The sequence below is a fragment of the Saccopteryx bilineata genome, chromosome 9 (assembly GCF_036850765.1).
Source record: "Saccopteryx bilineata isolate mSacBil1 chromosome 9, mSacBil1_pri_phased_curated, whole genome shotgun sequence".
Lineage (NCBI taxonomy): Eukaryota > Metazoa > Chordata > Mammalia > Chiroptera > Emballonuridae > Saccopteryx > Saccopteryx bilineata.
In genome coordinates, this window is record NC_089498.1 from 71,722,770 (window position 1) to 71,739,911 (window position 17,142).

The 17,142-nt window shown below is 48.7% G+C and overlaps 1 protein-coding gene across 2 annotated transcripts in view; it reads left to right on the forward strand.

Moving 5' to 3' along the window:
* Positions 1–17,142, forward strand: part of HK1 (hexokinase 1) — a 73,227-nt gene that overhangs the window by 46,895 nt on the left and 9,190 nt on the right. For both annotated transcript variants that reach the window (XM_066242040.1, XM_066242041.1), the window contains exons 8-14: positions 891–1,046; positions 4,153–4,386; positions 6,683–6,987; positions 8,408–8,556; positions 8,858–8,977; positions 10,243–10,338; positions 12,703–12,802. In XM_066242040.1, the coding sequence (XP_066098137.1) occupies positions 891–1,046; positions 4,153–4,386; positions 6,683–6,987; positions 8,408–8,556; positions 8,858–8,977; positions 10,243–10,338; positions 12,703–12,802 (1,160 nt within the window). The remainder of the gene's footprint in view (positions 1–890; positions 1,047–4,152; positions 4,387–6,682; positions 6,988–8,407; positions 8,557–8,857; positions 8,978–10,242; positions 10,339–12,702; positions 12,803–17,142) is intronic.

The window sequence follows — 17,142 nt, forward strand, 5'->3', positions numbered from 1 at the left end:
GATGTGGCCCAGCTCTTGATCTGTTCTTCCCAGGGCTTTCTCCAGGTCCCTGGTCAGCCAGGACTCGGGCCTGAGTCTGGCTCAGGTACAGCATGGAGCCCCAGTTTGTGGCAGCTGCTCCCCTGCAGCACTGGGCTCGTCATGGCTGCTGCAGCTACAAGAGCCCACACCTCACACCCCTCCCCCCAGGTGCAGCGAGAGGGTCAGTTCACTCTGTCATTGGCCTGTGGCTGAATGTGGCTGGAGCAGTGCGATGAGCTGATTGGCTCTACGCTGCTCAGCGCCCTCCCCTGGAGTTGAGGGTGAAGTCAGTGGGGGAGAAGTGGGTTCCCCAAAGCAAATTCTTCTTGGTCCTTTTGTCTGGAGAGGGAGAGCATGAGTACCAGGGAGGTGGCCAGTGACAGGGTCTCAGCAGTGGCTGCATTTCACCCTGTCAGCATTTCCCCTAAGAAGACATTTACCCTTCTGAACTGGGAAATGGAGAGAATGCCCCCTGGCACCTCCTTCCCGCAGGACTTGGCAATCTCCCTGAGAGAGCGATGGGGGGGAAAGCCTTTAAAAAGTACAGCACGAAGTTTTGTGAGCAGCTATTATATTCTGCTCATTGCTAAATCCTAATGTCTCCCCGACTGCAGGCAGCCTTCCCTGCCTGCCTGTGGGGTGCTGCACTCCTGCTGCCCACCCTGGAGATGGAGGCGTGGGGGTCTGGATGACCCCCCGCCATCCCTTTGCTGTTTATTCACACAAGCATGTGGTCTTGCCTGTTAGCGAGGCTGTGAGCTTCTGAGGGAGGGGGCCTCATCTGCTGTGTCTGCCCCACTCCTCACGAGCTGCCCTGAAGTGGGTACATAGGAAGGACCTAACAAGTGCCCGGGGCTTTTCTCCTGCAGGTTTGAGAAGATGGTCAGTGGCATGTACCTGGGGGAGCTGGTTCGGCTGATCCTGGTCAAGATGGCCAAGGAGTGCCTTTTATTTGAAGGGCGGATAACCCCAGAGCTGCTCACCAGAGGAACATTTAACACCAGTGATGTGGCAGCCATTGAAAAGTAGGTGCCACCTCTTGAGGCTTTCTGGGGGCGGATGGGGGTAGAAGAGTGACAGGTCCCTTGTTACAGCGTGAGTCCTGGGTTCGCCCTCAAGATTGCCAGGGCTTTCTGGGTCCATCTGTCCTTTCTTAGCTGTTCAGTCCTGGGCTGGTTTCACTGCAGATACCTGGTGTCAGCTCATTAAAGAATGTTCCAGTTAGCAGTGGGTGACTTAGTTGCAGAAGCGCCTTTTGTCCTTACTCTGCACCTTCTTCTCCCCTCCCCTGCAACAGGATGAGATTAGACATAATTCTGGTGGTGAACAAGGAGCTGACCCAGCCCAGGGCCTAGATCTGGAATTCCTTCTTAGGGTGTCAGGACCTTTTCCAGACTGTTCCAGGGAACTTTAGTGACTTGGGCTAATTAGGTGTCCCTGAGAAAGGTTTCTGTGGCCAATAGGATCTTCCCTTTAGAGATTTATAGTATCATTAGCCTATTAAAAAGACCCAGTTTACTTTGGTTAACTGCCAGAAGAAGTGTTCCCTGGCACAAATTTGAGAAACACTGGTTAACAGATGAGACAGGACAGATAAACACAGAAGGGTGGAGTCCAGCCAGCAACCTGACTGCCACTTTTTGGCCTCAACATAAGAAATGCAGACTTCTCTGCTGAAAGTGCTATTTCAGGCGTTCACCCTGAGAGGGAAGCAGATGAACTTGATCCTGTGGCGGTTTGATGTCGTCTGAAGGATGCCTGTCTTGTGGCTGGCTTCTTTGTGCTGCCAGGTTCGATTCCTGGTTTAGGAGGCTCCATGGAGCCACGGGGGGCCACCTGCCTAAGAGTTAGGGCCAGCTAAAAATGCCCTTTTATCTCTGCACAAAGTGTTCATTCCTAATGCCCGTGCTGGTCCTGGAAATTCAGAGCGAGCCAGTGGCTTCACAGCTCCAGCTCCTGGGAGAAGATGTGCATCAGCTGTCTGTATGGTTAGAGGAGCAGGTGGAAGAGGAAAGGAGTTTATCCCTACCTGCTCTTCTGTCACATGATGTGCTGGCATTTGTCCTAGGATCACTCTCCTTCAGGAGTGATGGGTGCAGAGGAACAGTAAGCAGGCAACATGTGACTGAGTTTAACCAGCTGTCTTCTCAGATCTCTTGGTCAGCTGCTGGGAGGGGGTGGGAGCAGGAGGCTGATGGCTTGTCTGCAGAGCCGTTGACAGAGTCAGGAAACGTGTGCCTTCCTCTTGGCCTGTGTCTGGTGTTTGCTTTTTGATGACCAAGAAACAGAAGCCCACTTGACCTCTACCTCAGGAAAGGCTATCTCAAAAATGCCTTATTAAAACCATTCTGCCAGGGCAGGTGTTAGAAGAATTCTCTTTAAAAACAGGAACAAGACAGTATCACCCATTTTATTTTTTGTTCAGATTGCCCTGGAGTCTTAGCTAGTGTTTTAAAAAAAAAAAAAACAAGAAGAAAGAGAAGGTCCTGGCTGGGTTCAGTGGGTAGAGTGTCGTCCGGGGCACTGAGGTTGTGGATTCGATCCCTGGTCAGGGTACATACAAGAAGCAACCAATGAGTACACAACTAAATGGACAACAGCTTGATGCTTCTCTCTCTCTCCCTTACTCTCTTTTAAATTAATGGAAAAATTAAAAAAGAGAAAGAGAAAAATAGAAATTATAGGTATAAAAATTAAAAAAAAAAGGTAAAACTGTCCATTATTTGCAGACAGCAATTGTCTGCATGGAACACCAGAACATATCTAGATAAGTGACTAGGATAACAGGAGAGGTTAGAAAGATGTCTGGGGAGAAGATATAAAAGTCAATTATATTTATATATATTGGCAATAATGAAAATATGTATATATATATTTAAAATCTTTTAATTTAGAACATTTTTATTTTTAATACATATATATATATATATATATTTTTTTTTTTTGTATTTTTCTGAAGCTGGAAATGGGGAGGCAGTCAGACTCCCGCATGCGCCCGACCGGGATCCACCTGGCACGCCCACCAGGGGGCAATGCTCTGCCCATCCAGGGCGTCGCTCTGTCGCTACCGGAGCCACTCTAGCGCCTGGGGCAGAGGCCAAGGATCCATCCCCAGCGCCCGGGCCATCTTTTGCTCCAATGGAGCCTCGGCTGCGGGAGGGGAAGAGAGAGACAGAGAGGAAGGAGAGGGGGAGGGGTGGAGAAGCAGATGGGCGCTTCTCCTGTGTGCCTTGGCCGGGAATTGAACTCGGGACTTCCGCATGCCAGGCCGATGCTCTACCACTGAGCCAACTGGCCAGGGCCAATACACATATTTTTTATTGATTTTAGAGAGACAGAGAGGAAGAGAGAGAGAGAGAAGCATTCATTTATTTTTCCATTTAGTTTTGCACTCATTGGTTACTTCCTGTATGTGCCTTGCCCTTATTGGGGATCGCACCTGCAATCTTGACATTTTGGGATGATACTTTTACTGACAGAGGTAACCAGCTGGGGCCTAGAATATTTTTAGATTTATAGAAAAACTGAAAGGATTCCCCATTGTTAACATCTTACTTTACTATGGTACATTAAAGAAAAAAAAGAGAGGATATATATTTTTTTCTTTTTTAAAGACACCATCTATAATAGTAACAAAACTATAAAGTACCTTGGAATAAATTCAACAACAGATATAGAAAGCATGTATGCAAATAATGAAAAATTGGAAAACCCCGAGGAAGAATGTGTAAGCATCCAGGGGCAACTCACAGACTTGAAGGGACTCCCAAGGCTTCCTGGGCCCTGAGCTCTGAGCCCTGGGCCCTGAGCCCTGAGCCCTGAGCCCTGAGCCCTGAGCCCTGGGCCCTGGTGGAGCAGCTGTTCCCTCACCTGTTCAGAGGCCGTGTGGTCTCACCTCTCCACTTCTTTTCATGTGCCTGTCATAACCCAGCATCATACAGTTTTTCAATTTTTCCTTCTATAATACTACCTGGTATTTTTTTTGGAGGAAAACCCTTCCCGTTTGACTCTCTTAATGCCACAGCATACACTCAAGGTGAATGGAGTTCACCTTTCCAGGACCTTGAACCTCATTGTCTTGCAAGCCTGATAAAGTTCTTAACTCACATGCATTGGCCTCTAACTTCACAGGAATAAGGAAGGCCTCCAAAATGCCAAAGAAATTCTGACCAACCTGGGAGTGGAGCCATCTGATGACGACTGTGTTGCAGTCCAGCATGTGTGCACCGTTGTCTCATTCCGCTCCGCCAACCTGGTGGCTGCAACGCTGGGCGCCATCTTGAATCGCCTTCGAGATAACAAAGGCATCCCCAGACTGCGGACCACGGTTGGTGTCGACGGGTCTCTTTACAAGATGCACCCACAGTGAGTCTGCCCTTTGCTATAATTGGCACTCAGTACCCTTCTGGGCTAGGAACCATCTCCAGAGGTCAGGATTTTGGTACCCAGTGAAGGTGTTTTAGGCAGACAAGACAAGACCTAGTTCTAGGCAGAAAGGTCAGAGTTGCCCACTTGGGAAATATCCAGCCCTCAGCCATTTCTTGCTGGTGTTGCTTCTGCAGCTCCTCATTTTGTAGGTCTTGTTAGAGGTTTCTATAACTGCCTGGAACACCAGGTAGCATGTGTCTGTCTTTAGTTCTCTTGGTCATCCTCATTGCATCCTCATTGCATAGGTGGAGCACCCACATTCTGGATTTAGAAGCTCCGGTGAAAGTCCCCTCAGACATTATTTTCTTTAAATGGGTAACTTGTTGACATTCTGCATCTGAGAGCCAGCAAGAGGTATAAGTTGTAAGTAGTCCCCATTGATGGTGAGAAGGGCCTTATACTGTGCCGCCTTCTTGTCTGTTAGGTGCCTTAGCTTCAGAAGTCTTCTGTGGCCACTCAGAACATGGCTGCCCCTTTAAAAGACCGAAGATGAATTCTAAGACTTTACATACTAATAGCTTTTAATGTTAACTGCTTACGATATGATTTTTGTACAGGATCTCAGATATTTTTCCCACTGGATATATAATGTGTATGTGAAGTAGCTTTGCAGATAGCTACTCTACCTTCAAACCCAGTTCTAGTGACAGTTAAATGGACATTCACTTAAAGTGAAATAGTTGTGTATTGCTGAGGGGATAGGCTTTGAGCTAGTTAGATATTATCTGTCAGGGTCATAATTTTGTTTATTTGTATTTTTTAAGTATTTGTTCATTCTTTTTTTTTTCTTTTCTTTTCTTTTTTTTTTTTTTGTATTTTTCTGAAGTTGGAAATGGGGAGGCAGTCAGACAGACTCCCACATACGCCCAACCGGGATCTACCCGGCATGCCCACCAGGGGGCGATGCTTTGCTGCAACCAGAGCCATTCTAGCGCCTGAGGCAGAGGCCACAGAGCCATCCTCAGCGCCCAGGCCAACTTTGCTCCATTGGAGCCCTGGCTGTGGGAGGGGAGGAGAGAGACAGAGAGGAAGAAGAGGGGGAGGGGTGGAGAAGCAGATGGGCACTTCTCCTGTGTGTCCTAGCCGGGAATCGAACCCGGGACTCCCACACGCCAGGCCGATGCTCTACCACTGAGCCAACCAGCCAGGGCAGTATTTGTTAATTCTTAACAATGAAACTAGCCATCTTTGGGGGGGGGAGTTCTTGGCAAATTTTTCAACAAAGAAGCTTAGAGATTTGCAACATAACATTAAAAATTTTTTTTTAATTGTGGTAAAAACATAATATAAAATTTACTATATTTATTATTTTGAGTGTACAGTTCAGGAGTATTAAGTATATTCACGCTCTTGAGCAGCTGTCGCCACCAGCCACGCCTAGAACTCTTCATCTGCAGCATCACATTTAAAAGATAACTTCAGCTAAATGCTTCTTATTTATGAAGTAACATATATTCAGTATTGAAACTCAAGATAATTTTAAAAAATCCCTAGAGAATAGAAATCAATTTTGGTCCCACCCTGTGGCGATGACCACTGTAATGCCTTGGGGCTCTGGTTTCCCTGTGTGCTTTGGTAGGCGGCCTTCCATACTCACAGCAGACCACAGACACTGGGAGCGTTCGGTTTCAGCGAGTCCTGTCCCAAAGTCCTAAAATGTTCTAGCCACTAAAATGTTCAGACTTTTGAGGGTGGGGGAAAGGGCCAAGAGAAAATAAAAAGCAAGAGTGGTTATTTATTGAACGCTTTTTCCTCAGAGCTAATTACTAATCCAAGCATTTAACAAACTCATTTTTTTCCCACCACATCTCTGTCAGCCAGATACTGTCAATCCTCATTGACCCAGGGTTCAGTAGTGGGCCCACAGTCCCCTGATGTGGACATGGTGGAGCGCACTCAGCATTTCTCCTGATGTGACTTGCATGCCCTGTGCGGTTTTATCTCCTTGTCATAGTGTGGGGCACAGTCTGTTTTGGACCCTGAATTTCTTTACTCGGTATTCATGTAATACTGAGAATCTTCTCTATGAATGTGTGTCTGTGGACAGTTTTGTTTTTCTTTTTTACTTGTCTGCATTTGTTAACTTTCCTACAGTGGATGTGTGTGACTTATATAATGAGAAAAGCAAGTGTAGAAAATGGAATTAAAGTGTGGGAAAGGAAAGGAAAGGGCCCCAGAGGCTCCTGGCAGTTGGCTCAGTCCAGCTGTTGTGGCCCCTGACCCCCACCCCCAGGTATTCCCGGCGTTTCCACAAGACTCTGAGGCGCTTGGTCCCCGACTGCGATGTGCGCTTCCTCCTCTCAGAGAGTGGCAGTGGCAAGGGGGCCGCCATGGTGACCGCGGTGGCCTACCGCCTGGCGGAGCAGCACCGGCAGATAGAGGAGACGCTCGCCCACTTCCGCCTCACCAAGGAGATGCTGCTGGAGGTGAAGAAGAGGATGCGGGCTGAGATGGACATGGGGCTGAGGAAGCAGACCAATGATAAGGCTGTGGTCAAGATGCTGCCCTCCTTTGTCCGGAGCACTCCAGACGGGACTGGTGAGGGCCTCTGCTGGGGGCTGACACGCCCTCCCTGCTTCTCATACCAATGCCCAAGTCAGGGAGGTTGGCTTCTCTAGTGGAGGCATTTACACTGTGGTTGCGTGATTTTGGCAAGAGCTAGGAACTCAAACTCTCTTTTACCATTGACTTGCCCCATGTGTGACTCAGGGCCATTGACTTCCCCTGGTTGAGCCTCCTGGGCAAACTCCTTGCATCTCTAAAACCACAGCCTGCTAGGAATTAAACTGTTCTTAAAAGAACGAAGCTGGGCAAACCCCAGCACTGAGATGTTACAGTGTCACTCACAATCGTGGTAAACCAGCAGTAAAATAAACACCCATGCGCCCCTCCTAAGTCCTGATGGCGTGTGCACGAGGCAGGCGGGCCTAGGGATTGTTGCGCTCAGGCAGATTGGAGAACAGAGTTCAGCCCTTAGTGCTGCTCTTGCTGCTCATCATTGGAACTGACCACTATGGGGACTCGAATAGGCTTCTAGGTGGGTCCTTGAAGTGATGAATGTTTGTGATATGAATATGAACTGCGTGGGAGTTACTTTATGTTATTGCATTAGAAATCACCTCCAACTTAGTAGGTGCAGACAGCAACCATTTACTATTGCTGATGAGTGTGTGTGGGTCAGCAGTGTATTATTGGTCATCTGGGCCAGGCTCAGCTGACCTTTACTGGACTCATTCATGTGTCTGCAGTCACTGGTGGGTCAGCAGAGGGGCCTCCCTGACATGTCCAGTAGTCGGTTAGTGTTAGCTGGGGTGTGGGGGTGCCTGGCCATATGTGTCTCACCCTCCAGTGGGGCACTGGGCTTGTTCACATAGCAGCAGGGTCCACAGGAAGAGGGAAGACCCCAAAGCTTCTTGGGGGCCTAGGCTGGGATTGGCTCAGCTTGGCTTCTGCTATACTTTGTTGGCCAAAGCATGTCACAGGCTAGGCCAGATCCAAGGGAAAGAGAAATAGACTCCACCTTTTTGATGGGAAGATCCGCAAAGTCAGTTTGCAAAGAACATGTGGACAGGGAGCAGATGATTGCGACCATGTTTGCAAACTGACATACACTGACATGTATTATTATATGAGGTTCCCCATAATCCTTTTACACGAGGCTCCTTCTAGTCAGGTTGTTGTTGCCAAGCTTTTTAGTGACCCTGGTGAAGTTTGTTTATTGTAACAAGTGGCTCATCCATGGGGTCTTTTGTCCTTTAGTGTGGCTCAGAGGTTGAGGTGGTCAATGAGTTAGTCCTCATCCCTCTCTGTACCTGAGCTGTGTGCTGGAGGAGAAACTTAGAGCTTCTCCCCTTTATTTAACATGGGGTTTCCCCCAGATAGTCTGTTGTCTTAGGGTCACTGGCTGACAAGAGGCACTTAGCTGTTTTGACATTCTTTATGTTCTTGACTACAACAGAGCACGGTGACTTCTTGGCCCTGGATCTTGGAGGAACGAATTTCCGTGTCTTGCTGGTGAAAATCCGTAGTGGGAAAAAGAGAACGGTGGAAATGCACAACAAAATCTACGCCATTCCCATTGAGATCATGCAGGGCACTGGGGAAGAGGTGAGACGCTCTTTCTTACACTCTGTGGCACACACACAGCCATTGGCGTTGGTGATCCCCAAAACCTGTTGGGGGCATCCCAAGCCCAGCATGGCTGAAAGCACCTCAGGCTTCAGACCACCAGGACACAGCTGCATGGTTGTGGGTATCACATGGCAGGTTTGGGGACCACCAGTGCCGCTGGAGAGGGGAACTTGCTCTGCATCTGTGTCGGCATGTGTGTGCACGTGTGCATTTGCACATGTGCACTGGAAGTATGAAACCAAAGAGTGTGCACGTAATCCCTTCTCTTCTCCTAAAGCTGTTTGACCACATTGTCTCCTGCATCTCCGACTTCCTGGACTACATGGGGATCAAAGGCCCCAGAATGCCTCTGGGCTTCACCTTCTCGTTTCCCTGCAAGCAGACGAGCTTGGATGCGGTGAGTCAGACATTGGGCAGCACTGACTGGCCCGTGGCCCGTGGCAGGGTGGGCTGGCACTGGAGGCCTCCTCCATCCTCATTGTTGTCCTTTGATGTTGGGCATGGCTCAGATGTCACAGTGGGTGGACCCAGGCTTTATGCCTAGCCTTTCAGTACATCTTAAGACTTTGATCACTTAAAGCATCCACCTTTGCTGGGAAGCCTTTTGTCCTCCAGACAAAAAGAATCTCACCCTCCTTTGTGTTCCGTTTCTTCTAGTGTTACCTGTTTATAGTACTTTTTACAGTTATTAGTGATTGTGTCTTTCTTTTCTGCTATGTTGTATGCTTCTTGAGTGAGGACCTTTGTTTCCCACATGCCCTACTGCAGAGTTCTATCAGAAGAAATACTTAATAAATGTTTGTTCAGTAAGTAGGATGACACAGGGTCCAAGGTCGGCTTGAGCACCTGCTGAGTACTAGGAGCTAGGCAGAGCTGAAGGTACCAGTGTCTGTCCTCAGGGGCCCCAGTCTCGGGGATCCTAATCCCACACCAGCAGTCCGGGGCTGTCTGTGGGCGGGGCATACTCGGTGCGGGGGGGAACCTATTTTGCAGAGTCACGGAGGCCGGACCAAGCCTGTCCTGCTGGAAGAGCCACAGTGCTTCTGTAGGTCACAGGTGGATGTGTGGCCAGGGAGGAGGCCCTGAAGGTGGCATTGCATCACATTTGGCCTTGGGCCAGGGTTTGAGGCATTTGATTGAGAAAACTAGGGAAGCAAGGTAGGGCCACCTGCGCTGGAAGCCAGTTGAAGCAGTCAGTGCTGACTTGGGACGTTTTCCTCTCAAGACCTTTTAGGTCTCGGCAGTTGGGTCCATATAAACTGGTTGCTCGCAGTTCACTTTGACACCCGCCTCTTGTATAACTGCAGTCCAGTCAAACTTCACTTTCACTTTAGGTAGTGATCGCCTTAGGAAAAATTTGCATTTCTCTACTTATGTTGTTGGCAGACTATTCTTCAGGGGAGCTAGTTGGTTAATCAGAGGCAGCACCTTTAACCACCTCTGCCTCAGTTTCTCCATCTGTGAAATGGGGATTATAAACCAGACTGCTGTGAAGCCAGTGAGGAGGAGAAGACTGTTAGTATTTTATTGGTTTGTGTCTCAGTTGCTCCAGCATAGTCTCTGTAAATTCTCATCAGATCTTTACTCAGGAAGGAATGGAATTTTGTGTTCTGTCCCTGAAGGTTAATTACACGGATTCTCCTGGTGCCTTTCCTGTTTCAGGGAATCTTGATCACCTGGACGAAGGGGTTTAAGGCCACCGACTGCGTGGGGCACGACGTGGCCACCTTGCTGCGGGATGCGGTGAAAAGGAGAGAGGTAACTATTAAAAAGAGGTTTTTAAAACTTTTTACTGTGCTTTCGGGTTATAAAAATCCTATTTGCTGATGATAAAGAATTCAAATAATCTAGAAGCATATAACCTGGGTGAAAAATTCCTCCACAGTCAGTAATAAAACAGAAGTGAACAGTTTTGAGTTGTTAAAGGGTAATTTGTTTAAAAAGATGAAATAGTAACTCTCCTACGGATTGAAAAGACAAAAGCAGTCCCTGACAACCAGGCAGAGCCTGGCCCCATCAGTGAGATCTTAGTGTTCTCGGTCGGACACAGTCTCGCAGAACAAACATCATTTCAGCCGCTCCGTGGCCGTGATGGAACTGGACAAGAATGGGAGTCCTCCATGGTCACGGCAGAACTCGGCACAAGCTCAGAGCACTGCCCTGCTCCCTACAGCATGCAACCCAGACCAAAGCCCTACTTCTTCGAGCCCTCCCCCAAACCATCAACCCAGGCTCAAATCCGTGCTTTCTAACACTTTCTGAACTGCCCCATGGGATGTGTTCTCCCAGTTGCCCCAGTCAGTGGTCCAGCTTTGTTCCACTGCAGCCGTGTTTCTGCTGGTCTTCGGCCGAAGAACATAGACAAAATCTAACATGAAAAATTTCAGAGATTTCACCTAGCTCATTAATTAATTAGGGAATCAGTAAGAAGTTAAACAAAAAATAGGCTCAAACATTTCCAGTTTAAAAGAGCAAACTACATAGTCAGGAGACTGGAATGACTGGGTTTAACCCTCTGAGCAGTACGAACATTCACGCCCGTCCTCGTGCCTCCGACTGTCCCGAGTATGATCGTACATGTGTGAGGCAACATGAAAAAAAAGGCAAATGTATGTTCTTCTTGTTTCCATAAATTGGTTATCAACCAAACATGATTTTAAGTTAATAAAACTATAACTGGACCTAATTTCATCTTTTGAAAAAAGAACTGACTCCCGGGGGTCAGTGAGCATGAGAAAAACTCACTATTAAAGGGTTAAAGAGCCTGACCTGTGGTGGCGCAGTGGATAAAGCATCGACCTGGAAACACTGAGGTCGCTGGTTCGAAACCCTGAGCTTGCCTGGTCAAGGCACATATGGGAGTTGATGCTTCCTGCTCCTCTCTCTCTCTCTCTCCTCTCTAAAATGAATAAATAAAAATAATAATTCTAAAACATTAAAAAAAAAAAGAACCAACTTTAAAAAAAAAAAGGGGTTAAAGAGGGGTTTATTGCACCTAGACAACAGCTAATATATGTCACTGAAAAGAAATCTGATGATCTGTTTTTGCCCACTTCACAACTCTTTTTTTTTTTTTTTTTTGTATTTTTCTGAAGCTGGAAACGGGGAGAGACAGTCAGACAGACTCCCGCATGCGCCCGACCGGGATCCACCCGGCACGCCCACCAGGGGCGACACTCTGCCCCTCCAGGGCGTCGCTCTGCTGCGACCAGAGCCACTCTAGCGCCTGGGGCAGAGGCCAAGGAGCCATCCCCAGCGCCCGGGCCATCTTTGCTCCAATGGAGCCTTGGCTGCGGGAGAGGAAGAGAGAGACAGAGAGGAAGGGGGGGGGGAGTGGAGAAGCAAATGGGCGCTTCTCCTATGTGCCCTGGCTGGGAATCGAACCCGGGTCCCCCGCACGCCAGGCCGACACTCTACCGCTGAGCCAACCGGCCAGGGCCCACTTCACAACTCTTAATATTCATGTTCTCCAGCTTTCCACACAAATACCGACACATTAAAAAAAGAAAGGGCGTCATACCGTGTATATTATATTACAACTTGCTCTTTTCATTTAATATGAAACAGGCATCTTTTCATGTCACTACATATAGACCAACCTCATGCTTTTCCTTGGCTGTGCAGAATGCTGGATTCTCACGATCGCCTGAACCATGGTGTACAAAGCTCCTTTTGAGCTGTTTCTGGGTTGTTTCTCTTTCTGGCTCACTTAAGATATGCAGTAAATATCCCTTGTACATGTACCTCTGTATACCTGGTATTTTATTTTGCCCTCTGAACAGCTCTAATTTAAATTCTCAAGAGAAAGAGCTTTCTGGCTAAATCCCTTGTCTCTTATCCACTCAGCAGTTCCCTCGAGGCTGCCTCTCTGATGCTCAGTGCCATCTGTGGAAATGGCAGAATACTTCCTTTCCGTAGATCTCAGACTTCAGATACATCGTTAGTAGTGGGTGTTTATCAGGGAAGAAGCACTTGATGACCTTTTATAGGCCAGTGAGGACACTACTTCAAATGAGGCACAGCGGCTTTCTGGCTATAGTGCAGCCCGGGAACCTGCAGAATTCACGCCAAACAGTGCTGTCATTCCCCTAAAGCTAAAGCTGCGACCCTTTCTTTCCGAAGGAGTTTGATCTGGACGTGGTGGCTGTAGTCAATGACACGGTGGGCACCATGATGACTTGTGCTTATGAGGAGCCCACCTGTGAGGTTGGACTCATCGTAGGTGAGTGTCCTGGGGTCTCTCTCCTCGGAGCAAGGAAGGCGGGGTGTGGGGACGCTGGTCTTAGAATTGGCAAACAACCTGCACGAAATGGAGTCAGTGTGGACAGGTCCCCTCTGTCAGATCCAGCCATGCATGACTAAGGAAACAGGCCAGGGCAGTACACATGTGCACCTGCCTTATATAACTAATAATATTGCCCCACTTTTTGTAATCATGGCTTCGTGCCACTTTTGTATAATTTATTATTAAAACTCCTGCGCACTGTGTCAGGCTGTGGCCGCCGTACTGCATCTGGCTCCCACTGCTGCCCAAAGGAGCGTGTACATCTGCCCAGAGCTCCACGCGTCCTTTCCCAGCTGCCAGCCCCTCATTCCCCCCATCCCTTGCCTCCGAACTCGGGCCCAACACTGGGTGTTCCTCTTGTGGGGCCTTGAACCAGCGGCTCTGCCCTCCGTGTGAGACAGTATATCTATCCGTACTGTCTCCGTAACCACTTCCAGAGTTTTATCCTGGAAAAGGCTCCTTTCCAGGGGGCTCTCCTTGATTGTGACCAGACTGTCAAGGTTGGAGCTTTCCAGGAATGAGGTCTCAAGTGGCTCACAGGCCTGCTGGTTGGGAGCTCCAGGCAGGTGTGGCCAGGCCTGCGGCTGGGAGGGAAGAGGAGCTCTCCTCCTGCTGGACGGTGGGGAGGAGCTGGAGAGCAGTCTCGGTGCCATGTTGCCGTCAGCAGCCACTGTTGGTGAGCAGTCCCAGCCACTTGCAGCGGGTTGAGAAGGGTTATCTGTCGCCTTTGCAGGTTGTTCCCTTATAGTCCAAGCACGTTAGGGGCTTGGGCCTTAAGAGCACATAATTCCTGAAGCATATTGATTTGGGTTGTGAAAGCCATTTGTCTAAGTGAACCTGCTCCTGGTGTCGGGATGCCGGGAAAAGGCCCCCGTCTCTTCGCCAAGGCTGCAGACCAGATGTGGCCAGGGAGGGGTGCACCCTGCTGCCCCTTCCACTGGGTGTCTGGGAGATGGATAAAGCCCCAGCAGTCTGCCCTGCTGGTGCCAGGGAGACCTTTTCATTTGTCAAACCACTTTTGGCTCCTGTGGAAATTTAAAAAGCTAGGGAGCAGTTCCAGGTGAAAGGTTTTTGGGGCCTGGTTTTGAGGCTCTTGTTATTTCTTTGTACAAAGCTTCCTTTCTCCACCCTACCCCGCCCTCTCTTCTTATGAATGGGCTGGGGTGTGAAATGCGAAGCCAGAGTGACACAGCACATTCTGCACTTCCAGGCCAGGCCTCCCCTTCCTGCCTGGGAGGGCAGGGCAGCCCAGTTAGCTGTTCCTGATCCAGGCTGGTGGGTGGGAAGTGGGCTGGGGAAGGTGGGGTGGGGGTAGGGGTTCTCCACAGCTCCAGCTGCATGCAAAGCACATTTTCCTGCCCTGTCAATTGATCTCTGCTCAGAACTCCCACGGGCAAAAAGCATGGTCTCCATGTTTTGGCTTTCCTTGCACTCACTTCCGTTTCTCAGTTTTACACTCTAGGTGAAAGGGAGTAGAGAAAACCAAAACCAAAAATAATCCAGTTACACAGCCAAAAGCATTTGTGAATTCTGCTTAAGTTTCTTTAAAGGGTATGAAAACGGCCAGAGCCCTTTTGGTCTAGCCAGTAGGGATGTCATGTTGAAAATCCATCTGCATCTACATTCTGCATGGTTGATGATGCTCTAGGGCAGGGGTCTCAAACTCGCGGCCCGCCAAACAATTTTGTGCGGACCGCAGACTAATCCACGAAATTCAAAATATTTTGGATAAAATTAAGTAAGCCTAGGGGCCTACTTGTATTTTTCATTTCTCTAGCATCCTAGCTAGATATTAGCTTAGTTAACAGCAGTTGTGATGCAAACTACAGTTTCTGGTTGTTTTGTGACACTGAGTAAACTGCATGTATGATTGTGCTTGTTGTACTGATTTTTTTTTGTTTTCAACTGCAGTGAGAAAAGTGTTGCGGCCCTGGCCGGTTGGCCCAGCGGTAGAGCATCGGCCTAGCGTGCGGAGGACCCAGGTTCAATTCCCGGCCAGGGCACACAGGAGAAGCGCCCATTTTCTTCTCCACCCCTCCGCCGCGCCTTCCTCTCTGTCTCTCTCTTCCCCTCCCACAGCGAGGCTCCATTGGAGCAAAGATGGCCCGGGCGCTGGGGATGGCTCTGTGGCCTCTGCCTCAGGCGCTAGAGTGGCTCTGGTCGCAACATGGCGACGCCCAGGATGGGCAGAGCATCGCCCCCTGGTGGGCAGAGCGTTGCCCCATGGTGGGCGTGCCGGGTGGATCCCGGTCGGGCGCATGTGGGAGTCTGTCTGACTGTCTCTCCCTGTTTCCAGCTTCAGAAAAAAATGAAAAAAAAAAAAAAAGAAAAGTGTTGCGTAACAGTTGCCTTTTGTAGACCTAGTGCGGCCCGCCTAACGGCTGTGATCTTGCTCTGCGGCCCACATGCTGAGTTGAGTTTGAGACCCCTGATCTAGGGCCTGCTACTGAAAGTGTGGTCCATGTTCCAGCAGCGTCAGCACCACCTGCAGGCTTGGCAGAACTGCGGAGTCCCAGCACCCCAGACCTGAATCAGTCTGCCTCTAGCGGGCTTCCTTGCATCTAACTGGCTAATCCTCAGATTCGGGAGCATATATAAAATATCTGTGTGAGGGACTCCTTGGTCAGTTGGTTGGCTTTTAAATTTCTGGTCCAGGCCTGACCTGTGGTGGCGCAGTGGATAAAGCGTCAACCTGGAAATGCTGAGGTCGCCGGTTTGAAACCCTGGGCTTGCCTGGTCAAGGCACATATGGGAGTTGATGCTTCCTGCTCCTCCCCCCTTCTCTCTCTCTGTCTCTCCTTTCTTTCTCTCCCTCTGTCTCTCCCTCTCCTCTCTAAAAAAAAAGAATAAATAAAAAAAATTAAAATTAAAAATATTTTTTAAAAAAAGAATTCTGTTTAAAAAAAAAAAATTCTGGTCCATTCACTGAGAAAGGCCAATGACCACAAGCTTGGATATCATGGCAATAAAAATTTCTGTGAGCCCTGGGCCGGGTAGCTCATTTGGTGAGGGCATTGTCCTAAAGTGCAGAGGTTATGTGTTAGATCCCTAGTCAGGGCACATACAGGAACAGATCATGTTCCTGTCTCTCTCTGTCTCCCCTTCTCTCCCCCCTTCCTTCCTCTTTCTAAAATTAATTTAAAAAAATAAACCAAAACAAAAAAAACTAATATGAGCTCTTTAGCCTTAAAAAAACAAAAAGTAAATCAAAAACTGCTGTGAAAGTTTTAGACCATTTCCTCTCAATCTCTGTACTTACCTCTTCATGGGTGAGAACAGCAGGTGGTGGCCCTGGGGCGGGCACAGTCTGAGTAGCCCCGTGCTGGGGGTGCTGGGGCGTTCAAGGGTGGGAACCAAGCTCTTGAGCCTTGGAATCCATTGGTTGCATTGTGTGTGTGCACCGAGGGGAATGGTACTTTTCTCAGGAGAACCATCAGCTTTTCAGAGGTCTCTCATACCAAATGGTGAGGAATCATCACTTTAGAAAGGCACCCTTGAAATGCTCAGGACAGTGTCATTTAGTGTCTAACTGTGGGCCTCATTCCGGAACACTTAGGAGAGTTTATTGAGCAGGCGTAGTTTGTGACCACCTTTTTTTTTTTTAAAGGAATCTTTTTTTTTTTAATTTTTATTTTATTTATTCATTTTTAAAGAGGAGAGAGAGAGAGAGACAGAGAGACAGAGAGAGAGAAGGGGGGAGGAGCAGGAAGCATCAACTCCCATATGTGCCTTGACCAGGCAAGCCCAGGGTTTCGAACCGGCGACCTCAGCATTTCCAGGTCGATGCTTTATCCATTGCGCCACCACAGGTCAGGCCTGTGACCACCTTTTTTTAAAATTATTAAGTAAGAGGTGGGAGGCAGGAAGGCAGAGACAGACTCCCACATGTACCCCAACCTGGATCCACCCAGCAAGCCCCGTACAGGGTGATGCTCTGCCCATCTGAGGCAGCTGCTCCATTGCTTGGCAACTGAGCTATTTCAGCACCTGAGGTGAAGCCACAGAGCCATTCTCAGTGCCTGGGACCAAATTGCTCAAACCATTTGAGCCATGGCTGTGGGAGGGGAGGGGAGAGAGAAAGAGAGAAAGAGAGAGAAGAGGGAGGGAAAGGTGTGTAGAAGCTGATGGTCGCTTCTCCTGTGTGCCCTGACTGGGAATCGAACCTGGGACTTCTACACACCAGGCCGACATTCTACCACTGAGCCAATCAGGTAGGGCCCATGACCATCTTTGATAAGAAGAGATAAGTAGACATCCATGGTATGATGTATATCAGT